The 12,737-nt window shown below is 41.2% G+C and overlaps 1 protein-coding gene across 4 annotated transcripts in view; it reads left to right on the top strand.

Moving 5' to 3' along the window:
• Positions 1 to 12,737, top strand: part of agap1 (ArfGAP with GTPase domain, ankyrin repeat and PH domain 1) — a 131,288-nt gene that overhangs the window by 77,010 nt on the left and 41,541 nt on the right. For all 4 annotated transcript variants that reach the window (XM_023964321.2, XM_023964318.2, XM_011482937.4 and 1 more), the window contains 2 exons: positions 3,524 to 3,628; positions 12,529 to 12,697. In XM_023964321.2, the coding sequence (XP_023820089.1) occupies positions 3,524 to 3,628; positions 12,529 to 12,697 (274 nt within the window). The remainder of the gene's footprint in view (positions 1 to 3,523; positions 3,629 to 12,528; positions 12,698 to 12,737) is intronic.

The raw sequence follows: 12,737 nt of genomic DNA, 5'->3' as shown, positions 1-12,737 counted from the left end.
CGCCGCAGCAGGAAGCTCGTCAAGTCCTGTTTAACGCACCGTGGGGAAGCTCTGTTGTTGCAGCAGCGCGCGCACACACACCGCCACGTCTCGCTGCTTCACCTCCCAAACACAGCAGTCAAAATGAAAACTCCCCGTCTGTGGAAACATCCACTCTCCAGCTTCTATAAACACTTTGGCCCAGTTAGGTTAGGACAGTCCAGTTCTTTGGTAGGTTTGCGGTCCGTGAAATTCTCAGGAAAGTTTAGCGTCTATGGTTAGCTAGGGTTTACAGGGTTCCTACGAGTTCTTAAATGTCTTAAAAGCATTGAATTTAAAAATTTTGAAATAATACCTTAAAAAACCTTTTTAAAAAGTCTTGGATTTCAATATCTAACCCTTAAAAATGTATTCTGCCTGAAACTTCTCCATTTTATATTTCATATTAAAAATGTAATATTTTGACCAAGATTATTTTTACCAAACTATGTAAATAAACTTAGAGAAAACTAATTTTTATGCACTAATACACTAAATGCCCATCACCATTTTGAAATAAGAGCTCTAAAGCATCACGGCACAGACCACAATCAAGATAAGCTACAGTTTTGATCATATATTGGGAAATAATTAATAAAATGGGAAGTAGACTAAGAAATTGGTCTTAACTTTCGACATGCATGGCCTTAAAAAGGTCTTTAAAAGTCTTAATTTTAACTTGAAGAAACTTAGGAACTCTGTGTTTACTGCTTTTTGAATTACTCATCAAGCGTTAACACAATTCCAAGAGATTCTGAAGTGGAGAAAAGCAACTTTGGGCACATAAGCTACACTTTACAGTAGTGAAGTGTTCACGTAATCAACGTAAACCAGCTAGCTCTGATGCAAAGCTGCTTTTCTTCACATCAGAATCCGTTGGAACAATGTTAATCACTTAATAATAGAAGAGTTCCAGTGGTTCAAAAAGGTGTTTGTTATTCTGTGTTGCCGGCGACATCTGCAGTATTAAAGGCGTTAAAACATTGGGATTGTTAGGCTTGTAGGGTTTTCTTTTCAGTCTGCTTGACACTTTTGTGCATGTGGCTCATTGATTGTCAGTAAAATAAGAGGAATGGTTTCAAATCTGGTAAAATTGTAGGAAGCTTCAGCATCTTTTGAAACGTTACCATTGCTGGGACGTATTGGGTTCTGCTGTTGATCACTGAGTAGGTCGAGGTGTATTTTTGGTTTTGTTTGCATTGGTTACATGAAATTGAAAGCTTATCTTTTACCAAGGGTAAGCTCTTTATTGTCTGAGCTGTCGCTCCGTACTCATCCTTCTTTAGCTTCTAAAGTCACCAACCGTCACCGGCGACACTTTGGCTGAAGATACCACAGCCCTCCTGTAATGAATTAGTCTCATTTCTGTCACATCTCACCATCTCGTCCATTTCCCTCCGCCGCCTGCATTCGTCTTGTCTCTTCGTCACTCTGAAGCGTTTCTCCGTGGCGTTATGTCACAGCTAATTACGGTGACTCTGCCTGCGCCGGGGGTCACCCCAGGCCTGCCGCTCTGTCCCACCACCACCCACCGTCTTAATGAAAGCTGAGCGGTCGGGGTGGCGGAGAGCAAGCTTCTGTCCATCAGCCAGACTGTCCATCCCCCCCCTGCCCCCCTCCCACTCCTCACCCCCCCCCCCCCCCCCCCCCCCCCCCCCCTTCACGGCTGGACTCTATTAATACTCTGTGTCGGAGTGTTAATGTTGCCGAGCTGCGGTGAAGTGACACGCGTGGCAGCACGCCTGTAATTGCTAATCAGTGGACGGTTTTATCTGCTCCCCCCTCTGCTTTTCTCCCTCTCTCCGTCACTCTCTCTCGCCTTCTGTTTGACCTTCCCGCACTCTCCCTATCGCCTAATGAATGCAGCTCAGAAGAAGTGTGGGCGGCGTGCGTCCTAAGCAGTCACTGAGCCGCGGCTGATGTGCGTAGGAGAGAGAAATAAAGACTTAGACAATTAAAGAAGTGCTGATTTCCTCCCATCGTCCCGTCTCAGCCGCCGTTTAAACGCGCACGCTAAAATGTTGTTCTGGGTGAAGGCGGGCGCAGCTTCCTGTGTTTTCTGGCTGTTAGCTCATTATCTTCACTCCACAGACTCTGATAGTCATTTAACTCCAGAGTCCAGAAGTTGCACAATTATAACAAATCGTGAGTCACTGTGTGGAGCAGAGACACGGATGTAGATGTGTGACCATCATGCTAGACTTGTAAACAACTGTGGATCTGATGTTTAGGTTGTAATTTTTGATAATGGTCCTTTTTACTGCCATAGTACTATATTACACACTAATTGAACCCCAAAAATGATACTTGAATAGTACTCTGTGAACAGTTGGCGCCAACCAACTGTGTCGCATAGGTCACGTATTACAAAAAGCCACAGCGCGGCAACCTAAATGCACATTTTTCAGCAAATTCGGCAGGTGTCTGTGTGACAGCATTTGTTAATTGGGAGGCAGCAGTCACATCTTTACATGCTGCATGGTGACCACAGAGGGTTTAAGAAAACGTTCAAAGTAAACGGTGACCGGACGACTCTTTGACACTGGTCAGTGACCTCCTTGTCTCAATTTGGAGGTTGAGCGATGGCAGTCCAGTGGCAACCGGGATGGAAGGAAGGTAGCAGCGCGATATTTTACTGAAAGGAGAGTCTCTAAGATCCCCAAAATCCTGGCAGCAACCCTCCAGCCACCCCTCTGCTCCCTTGCTGCCGTCCCATTGGCACCGTCCGATTGTTAGACATCATACAGCGCAGGCACTCAATGAGTGATGTAGACCAAACGTCTATTTTACAATCCCGGCCACTGTGGGTCCTGCATACAAATCCTGCTGTGGTTGGACTGGTTGGACCTTCGTTTTGGCTGGTGGGGCTTTGCCCTTGCTAGGTTTCTTGGGAGGCATGTTGTCTAAAAATTAAGATGTGTGTTGTACTTTTATATACCGCCAGTCTACGGGGCAGCTGGTGGCCGGTGACACTTGATATGCCGTCCGGGGACATTTACACAGAGCATCTGCTACCGCCCTGTTACTGCCCGATTTTTCGTTATAGCGTCATCACCGCCTGACTGACCCCATGGTCATGAATGCCGTCTACATTCATGACCATGCTTCCTGATTTTCCAAAAGGAGATTCTGCAGATGCCTCCCCATCCCGCAATGGCAGTTGTATTTGTGTATGTAGCTTTAGTAATGGTTAATGGTGCCAACGTGTTACCACTAGGATCACAGACATTTTGGCACACAGGAAGGCAAGGCAGGAACCAAACCTGCGATCTTCCGATCCAAAGTCGACCTCTACACTACAGCTTCCCAATAACAGTAGTTTGCTAGAAATCTCTTTGAAACTTCCCAACAATCCCCCTGACCAATTCTCTCTCCAATTGTCCTCTTTTCCCCTAGACGAAGGACCAGAACACAAAGTATTTGTGTGCAGATTTTTGATCCGCTGAGGCTACTGATGAAAAGAAGACACGCACAGCCTTAAGGTTGCTGTTGTTGTTTCCTGCAGGGCATGCTGCTGAAGAGAAGCGGAAAATCCCTGAACAAGGAGTGGAAGAAGAAGTACGTGACGCTGTGCGACAACGGAGTTCTCACCTACCACCCCAGCCTGCATGTAAGACGCACAAACGCACACAGTCATTGCAGACTCCAACGCTTTGTTAGACTGCAGTCCGCCTGCGCTGACCTCCATCTATCTGCTGCGTGAGTGCACGCATCCACATGTACACACCGACACGCCGACACAGACTGTTGATGGCTTGTATATTAATTAGGACTTGTCATCTGTTTGCTCACGTCGACACTCACGATGTGAATTTCAGCTGTAATGTCTCCTGTAATTGCTCCAGCTTCCTGTCCTTTTGGTTAAAGTCTCCTGCCCCTCATGCTGTATAACCTTACACACACACACACACACACACACACAGTGTGTGTGTGTGTGTGTGTGTGTAAGGTTATACAGCACTGTGGGTTTGAATGCGTAAAATACTCGGTCTTTATTTCTGTTGTTGAGAATTTTGATTCTTTTATTGGTTTTATCCAAACAAAAGGGTTTTGGCACTGGCTTAACTCTTTAACACCGAAGCTGTCACTGGCAACATGAAATAACTCGCTTTATGAACTAAAGTTGCCCAATAAGTGTAATTCCAATGGATTCTGTAGCTGAGCTTGGTTGAATTGAGTTCAAAGAACTACTTATGAAAGGTTTAAAATATACAGCAAAAACACTGTTTATTGTGTTTTTTGCACTTCTTTTCAGTTTTCAGCTCATTTGGTCATAGGCCTGCACAATAAATCGCATATTTATTGGTGTCCCGATATCAAATAAATAAATAAAATGTGCTAAAATAATCTTATGGCAGCTTTAAGTAGTTAAGGAATCAAATGAATCCCTTAATGCATTTGACCAATAGGATGGAGCCCTTCACATTGTTGACCAATCGGATGGAGCCCTTTTCTGTTAGATGATCCCTCCTATGTAGACTAGGGTCATTTGGAGTATAGTTTAAGTTATGATAAGATAAAGATACTTGATCGATCCCAACTTGGGAAATTCAGGTGTAATTGACACTTATTTGCAGCAAAATAGAAATTATGTTTTTGGTTGTTTTGCTATTTGTTTATCGTAAGTCGTAAATCGTAAGTTATATCGTCATCGCAACATTGATCACTAATATCACAAATCACGAGTTTTCATCATATCGTGCAGCCCTAGTGGACGGCACATTTTCCGGAAAGTTGCTGTGTTTCCTGTGTTTGGAAATGGTAGAACTTGAAGAATCTGTCCTGAAACATCTTCAAGTCAGTTCCTTCATCGTTTCTGGAGAAGAAACTGTTCAACATCCTACAGAAGCTGCTGAAAAACTCAACGTTTGACTGTTTTGACATGTGATTGAGACTGCTGATAGTTTAACTGAGACTTGTATTTTATTCTATCCTTTAAACTGGTTTTGAATTTTCATTCGTCTGTTAACTATGACTATAAATGACTGTGTTCTTAGAGCATCAAGTGGTTTTGAATCTGCTTCTTGACTTGAGTTTGGTAAATGGCATATACTTATACTTATATAGCGCTTTATTTCTACCTACAAGGCCCAAAGCGCTTTACAGTCACAGGCCCTGCTGCCGAACACTGGCGCCAACCTCCCACCAGAGGCAAGGTGGGGTTCAGTGTCTTGCCCAAGGACACTTCGACACATGGGTATGCAAGGCAGGAATCGAACCTGCAATCTTACGATCATGGGTCGACCTCCCTACCGCTCTTTTCTTTTCTTTTTGGATTTTGTTGTTTTTGGTTTTACAGTGTCGTACTTTAATGTTTGGAATTAAATTTTTTGCCCGTTCTGTTGGGTCTCATCTTTAAACAAAAGATAAACAATCTCGGATGAAATGTTTCTCTTGAATGAAGCTTTTAGAATTTTTGTACAGATTTGGGTTTTAGACCTCAATGTTATTTGCCTAGTTTTATATCTGATAAGGAAATTGAAAGAGTAACGGGTTGCAGTGCATTTAGGAGTCTAATTGCACTGCAAAAAACACAAAATCTCGATTACTTGGTAATTTTCTCGTTTAAAAATCTCAGTGCAGTAACTTTCAGTAAGATGGAACAACTTTTTTTAGGACAATAAATCTTGAAGATCTTGCTGAGCCATATGATCATGAAAATATCTTATTTTAAGCAATATCTCTAATAAAAGAAAAAACGAATAAATAATAAAAAAAATAATATATAGTCTTCTTTATGAAGATGCCTGCTTTTGTTTTAGGAAATGGACTTGCTTGATTTAGGGAAATTGAAATGTTTTATTACTCATAATTTTAAAAGGATTCTTTATTTATAGTTTTTTTAATTGTTTTGAAAAGGACTTTTTTTTACTTTATGTATGTTTTTGTTGTTATGGTGGCTTAGTGGATAACACTGTCACCTCACAATTAGAAGGTCTGACTTTGCTATATTTTCTCGTCAAAACAGCTGGAAAAAAGCAACTTGAAGACTTGAACATTTGAATTTTTAGTTTTTCCATCAGGAGTCCAGTTAAACATTAAAGTACAAAGAAAACTGACACCAAAAACTACACAAACTATATTTTTCAAGGTGGTAGATCAGAGGGTGTTTGAGCAAGGCACCACTTGCAGCTGCGGGTTGAAGGTTTGACTCCCCATGGAGTTTCTTGCCACACTTGAGCACACTGCGAGCGTCCATCAGCGATTAGAGGAGCTGATGCAGTAAATTAGTGTTTAAACTCATCAGTTAACACATCAACACACACTGGTGAACAAACAGACACACACTCAAAGCCCCTGCAGCGCAGAAATGCCAGGTTTTCCTGAGCGCCTTGCATCTGCACTTTGCCGTCAATTAGCATGTTTGCAGAGGCTAATCGAATGAAACTCAATCAGTGCCGCTAATTGCCCGACTATGTGCAAAGAAATCACATTAATGCCGCTAATTAAGTGGATGGCAATGGATGCCACCTAATTGGCACGAAAAGTCTCGTCTATAGAGGAGAAGACGGAGCCAAAAAAAGCTGCGAGGAATGAACCGCCTGTCATCCTGGAGAGTCTGAGAGCATCCTGAAGAACAAACAAGGGATGTTTCTGCAGGACTTGAAGCCATTTAATCATCACGGTGACTGAGAACATGAAGAGAGCTAGAAGCCTGGCAGCTGATGACTGACTGAAGGAAAACACGTTTTTTTGGTCATATAGCCTGTTTTCAAAAGGTCCAACGCTTAGTTTTTTACTCCAATATTTTACACAAAACCTTTTTTCTTTTTAGAATTTAAGAAAAAAATCCTTTTCTCAAACTTTTATTTTTGGTCTCTGGCAAATCAGTTTGGGGCTTTTGGAGTGTTTTGGACTGGGATTAAATCCCATGGTTTGCTAAAACTCTGGATTTATTTGGGGGTTTTGATAACCTGATATTATATTTATGCTAGATGTATTATCTCTGTGCTAAGACAGTTGACTGTACGTGAGAACTGGACTGAGTGACTTCTCCCCCCGGTGTTCCCAACAAGAAGTACCTGCTGGTTCCAAGAAACCAAAACGTTAATAGAGAAATGAGCAGCTATTACGCAGTCATTGTATTAGTCAGAATAACCAATTTTGCTCTGATACCTTTTTTAACATGTTCTTGATATTTTTTTCATATATCTTTTTTTAATGCAAGTTATTAAAGTTATAAACTGACCAGTCAGAAGCCTTAATGTGGTCTCAAGGCGAAGACCGCTTTCAAGTGGTAGGGGTGTGGATTTCCAGTCCAGAGTGGTTGCCATAGAAACGTAGACTCAGACTAACTTGGACCAATAATTGCTTACTGATATTGCCTGGCTCCGACATGCCGGCGTACATATCCTAAATAAAATGGCGACTGATTGGTTGGAGTCGGAAGTTAACCTTTTTCTATGGGTGACCTCACACTCACTCGGTCCAGTTCCCATATATGGTCATTGGGTTAGACCAGGGGTGTCAAACTCATTTCCACCGAGGGCCACATCAGTATAGCGGCTGTCCTCAAAGGGCCGGATATATCTTATATATGTTACTAAATGTAATGAAACATACATGTAACTACTCCTTAATGTTAAACAACTAATTTATTTATTTATTATAACTTTTGAAAGTGACAATTACAGTTGCATGGAAAACATATGTTTGCTTGTTACTCTAGCATAAATCCTTTTAAATTAGATTCTGTCAGGTTAGTTATATGGACAGTGTTTAAGTCCTAATGTATAGTTGACCAATCCAATATTTCAAGGCAGATTCCCCTTAGATATGAATAAATACACACCAATTTTTATTTTAAGAAATCAAAAACTTTTATGCTCTCGGGGGCCACATAAAATGACATGGAGGGCCACATTTGGCCCCCGGGCCTTGAGTTTGACATATGTGGGTTAGACGGACATAATTATTTCACCAAAATAACATTTTGACTGGTGTTACTGTCCCCTCATTTACAGGCACATAAAATATCTGATTATTAGCGGATTTCTTGAGTTGTCAGATTTTTTCTTTTTGTAACGGCCATTTAAACATAATCCAGTATCTTTTGGGAGGTTTTCCAACATTGAAAAGCTGAAATAACCCTAAGTTAGAATTTAATTAAATTAGTGCTGGTTCACCAAAAAGAAAATCCATGACAAAGGATTGCCAAGGTCTACAGCCAATCGGGAGACAGAACACAGAACACAGTACACTGTAAAAAAAGAAAGAACATGTAAAATTGCACTGAAAAAAATCCACGAAACAGCGACACCTTGAAAGAGGAACTACAATATAGCGCGGAAACACTGTACACCTCAAATTTTTAGGTACAGTAAACCCTTGTTTTTCGCGGGGGTTACGTTCCAAAAAGAACCCGTGATAGGCAAAATCCGTGAAGTAGAAACCTCTAATTTTTTTTTTTTACAATTATCATACAATTAAATCCTCTATTATACATTGAAAAGAAAGAAAAAAACCATTTTAAAGGCTCAAGCATTTATTTCACAAATAAAAGTACTTTAGAAACTTTTTTTCAACAAATAACTGTTCTGTACTGTCAAATAATAATTTTAATCATCAATGTGAACAGAAGGCTTCAAATCGCGGAGATTAGCCCCGCCCACCGCGACCCGAGTTTTGGATTAAACGGGAGAAAATTTAAAATGATTATGAATAAAATACAAAGTACAGTCGGACAAATAGTGACTCAGGTGTATTTCACTGCTCTTCAGACTGAGCCGCTGCATCCTGACTCCGCTCTGCAGCGTTTTCTTCTTTTGAAGCCCGCGGTGCAGCTGTGTTTGTTCGGGAGAAGAACACAGTGATAGGCAGTTGTTGTCACTCTTTTTCTATGGGTTTTAGAGAAACTCAAAATTGCAAGAGAATTTGCACGTACGTGTTGTAAATTTGGCAAGCTGATTTACTTATGTGTACATATTAAACTGCAACGTTATTGACGCACAGGTAGAGAAGAAGCCGAGTGACTCTTTAGCCAATCAGAATGCAGAACACAATGCACGATGCAAAACCGTGAAAAGTAAACCACGTTATAGCGAGGGATCACTGTACAGCTTTTATTAAGTGTGTTTTGACTAACATTGGAATGGTATTAGGCTGGTTCCTACCTGGTTTAAGGCTGATCCTACAATTGTTAGTTTGACTTTTTACTGGTATTAAATGTCTGCTAAACTGATCGGTGTTTGCTGTTTTACGGGTTTCTGAGCTTCACTTCAACTGCTGCTTTTTTCAAATGTTTTCTTCTTCTCGTCCTTCATTCGCTGGCGTGTCGTGGCGCATCGATCTGGTCTCGGAGCAGCGCTCTCTTTATGGATTCATGTTACCCTGCATGTCAGCAGAATCGGAGCTCTGTCCTTGTTGCATTTTTCACTCCGCGATCACTGTTTATGCCTCCATTTATACTGAAACGCTTTTTAACACACTCAGGCGGTGCGGATGTTTTTCTGTCTGACAAACACACACACACACACACACACACAGACCTCACCACCTTCTGTCAGCGTGTTTGGTCAATACATCCGTCCTGTACGCTTCTGCTCGGCACGGACGGTCGGGCTGATGATGAAAGCTCTCAGATGCAAATGGAGACTCAATTACTGTGGTCAATCTGTTGAAGGAGAGTGTGTGTCTGTGTGCCTGTGAGCGTGTGCGCGCAGCATTTACCCAGCGGGCCCCTGGCTCGAGGGCTCTCCAGTGGCTTGTTAAGACGCCGTCGAGAGCACTTGGCTTTGAATTGGCCTTTTGTCAGGCGAGCTGCCAGGAGGAGGCGGCCACGCTGGCAGACTGCGAGTGTGTGTGTTGTGTTGTGTTTTGTGCGACTCCTGTGCAGCTTTGTGATTTCAAAGCGAGTGTGTTTCCAGAAATGATACAGGGTTTTCATCGGTCGCAGATCATCTCGAAGTGTTTACGTTTCTGTTGGATGCCAGTCTGATCCTGTCGCCAGGAGACCAACGGAATAGTGGAGATGAATTCATATCAACACTTTCATCTTTCATGTTCTCTCTGAAGTAGTTTGTGGTGTTTCTGCGAAGCTTTAAACAGCAAGGCCTGTCATTGTTCCTGCAGGTTCTAATCCTTTAAGGACGGGTTCGTCAGCAAATTTGTTGAACAGGAAGCTCATTTTAGCTTCTATCAAGCAAAACTGGGGCTTTGTCTGAGCCTGGATTAGAGCTAGCTGGTCGTTGTTGTTTAGAGTTTCCGACCTGGGTTGAAAAGCAGATCTCCTGGGTTATGAACACACAAGCATCATTCAAAAAGATGCATGTGTTCCTTAACCAAAGTGAGTTTTTGATCTGATTCTAGGTTTCTTTGAAGAACATTTTGTCCTTTTACTTGCATTGCTTTTGGAGCATCACTGCAACCTTGCAACTTCCGTATTGCAATTAAGGCTGTGAATCATTGTCTAGGTGGTGATCCAATTTAATCCACGAATCGATCAAAAAAGTATTGTTATGATTCAATGCTAGAATGGTTACTACCGTATATGTGTGTCTTTTTACTGGATGTCTTTTAACACCATCATTTATACTCAACAAAACAGATAAAAGCACAGACATTTAGACAGACGTGCTATTTGTCACTCGAAACAATAGCAAAAGTTTTTCTGTCAACGTCGGGGTTAATGTCAGACACAAACATAAACATCGCTGTTGTTTTTGGATCATTCAACAACAAATCCTGGAAATGTTCTCCACAGTTTTTCCATCTTCAAAGTTTTGCTGAGTACAATTACAGGACAGAATTTCAGAATTTAGATTAGATTAGATTAGATTAGATTAGATTTGCTTTATTGTCATTGTCAATTGTACAATAACATTGAACCATCACCATTTCAGTGCAAGAATAGCAAGGAAGAACGATGTATAATAATAATAATATATAATAAATAATCAGTATATACAAGTGTACAAATATAAACTGTAATGAAGAATGTCCAAATTTTTTAAAGATTTATTTACTTCCGGTGACAGTAGTACATACAGTTTGTTTAGTTAATAGATGAAACAACATTATTGTGCAATTTTAGAATTACGACAGTGCCAGAAATATATTTTTACTATACTGTACTATAATAAAGATCACGAATCAGCAATCACGAACGGCACAATTATCTGTACTGGATTTTCTGAAACAGATCGTGGATATCCACGTCTTTGGAGACTCGTTACAGCACTATTTACTATCCTTTACTATTTTAATAAAGTTCGCAAATCAGCAATCTCAGACGTCGGAAATATTTGTATTCTGCTTTTCTGGAACATGTCGCATATATCAAGTATGTGGACAGCCGTGAAAGGCCAGTTTACTATTTTCTACTATATTTATGAAGATTGCAAATTTTTAATACTGGACGGAACCAATATTTTGACTTGATTTATCTGTACTCGACTACTTCTTGCAGTTACTATTCTCTACTATAATTATAAAAATTACAAATCAGTGATTTTGGGCACGAGAAATATTCATCCTCAATTTTCTGTAGAGCAGATCGTGGAAATCTTTAGTATTTCAGAGTCTCGCAACAGCCCTATTTACTATATCCTACAACATTTACAAAGATCGCAATTTAACAATCCGTGACATCACAGATATTCATACTCAATTTTATCAGAAACTCTGTAAAAATTATTTTTGCATTACATTTTACGTTAAAATTATTTTTATTGTATTTGGATAAGAATTAATGCCATTTTTACTACACTCTATTATATTTATAAAGATTGTGGATCATTAGTCTTGGACGTCACAAATATTATATCAGAGTACTCGGATACACGTTATAGCGCCAGTTGCATCACTTTTGACCAAGCAGGATCCAGGCCAAACGACTCCAACTACAAAACAAAAGGCTTTTTATCTCAGCGTCTGCCTTTGAAACTCTTCCTTTTGGATATATTGAAGCAGCAGAGGGAAGTTTCTCGTGTTGCTGCTCTAATCCAACCCGGCGGGGTCATCTCCTCTGTGCAGAAGGGGAGGTCGACCTCCCATGATGCTGTGCTCCTCTGAAGTCACCTGTAGCTCTCTGGTGGATTTAACAATCTCCTTTAGCTCGTTGTTAACTCTCTCTTTATTCAAACATCTGATCCAAACCAAAGGGCCCTCAACGCAGAGGGGGGTGGCCTCTGACAGCGGCCGGCGCTGTCTCGGGCGTGTTGGTGAACAGACAGAGCCAATCAGAGCCCAGTGTCTGCTCTCTTTAGAGCTCCTTCAGGGATTATCTTGGCTTTGTTTGCTTTGTTTGTTGAAGAGATTTAGAGAATTTTCTTCCTAATAAGCCACTCAAATTGAGAAGATCTCCAAACAAAACACTGATTTCCACTGATTTTTTTTTTTGAACAGGGTCCTGGCTTTCTCCAGTTTCTTAAAGCTTTGAAAGGAGAAAGTTTGAAATAAAACAGAAAAAACAGGACTCACTTAATTTTAGTTCAGTTCAGCGGAATATGAAGGGTATACAAAGAAGCTGCTTCGTAAAGAACTAAACGTATTTATTTTATTTCGTTTAAGGACTACATGCAGAACGTCCACGGGAAGGAGATCAACCTGCTCCGGACGACGGTGAAAGTACCAGGAAAGAGGCCGCCGCGCGCCATCTCCACCTCCGCTGCCGGGCCGAGCCCAAATGCCAACGGCCTGAGCAAGGAGATGAGCGGCCTACAGCTGGGCCAGGCTCCAGGTCAGTGACCCCGCCCAAAAAAACAGCTGACCCTTTAACC

This window comes from Oryzias latipes, chromosome 2 (assembly GCF_053564925.1).
Source record: "Oryzias latipes strain Hd-rR chromosome 2, Olatipes_Hd-rR_3.1".
Classification (NCBI taxonomy): Eukaryota; Metazoa; Chordata; class Actinopteri; order Beloniformes; family Adrianichthyidae; genus Oryzias; species Oryzias latipes.
Note: the sequence above shows the minus strand (reverse complement) of the source record. Positions and strands in the feature narration are given on the sequence as shown.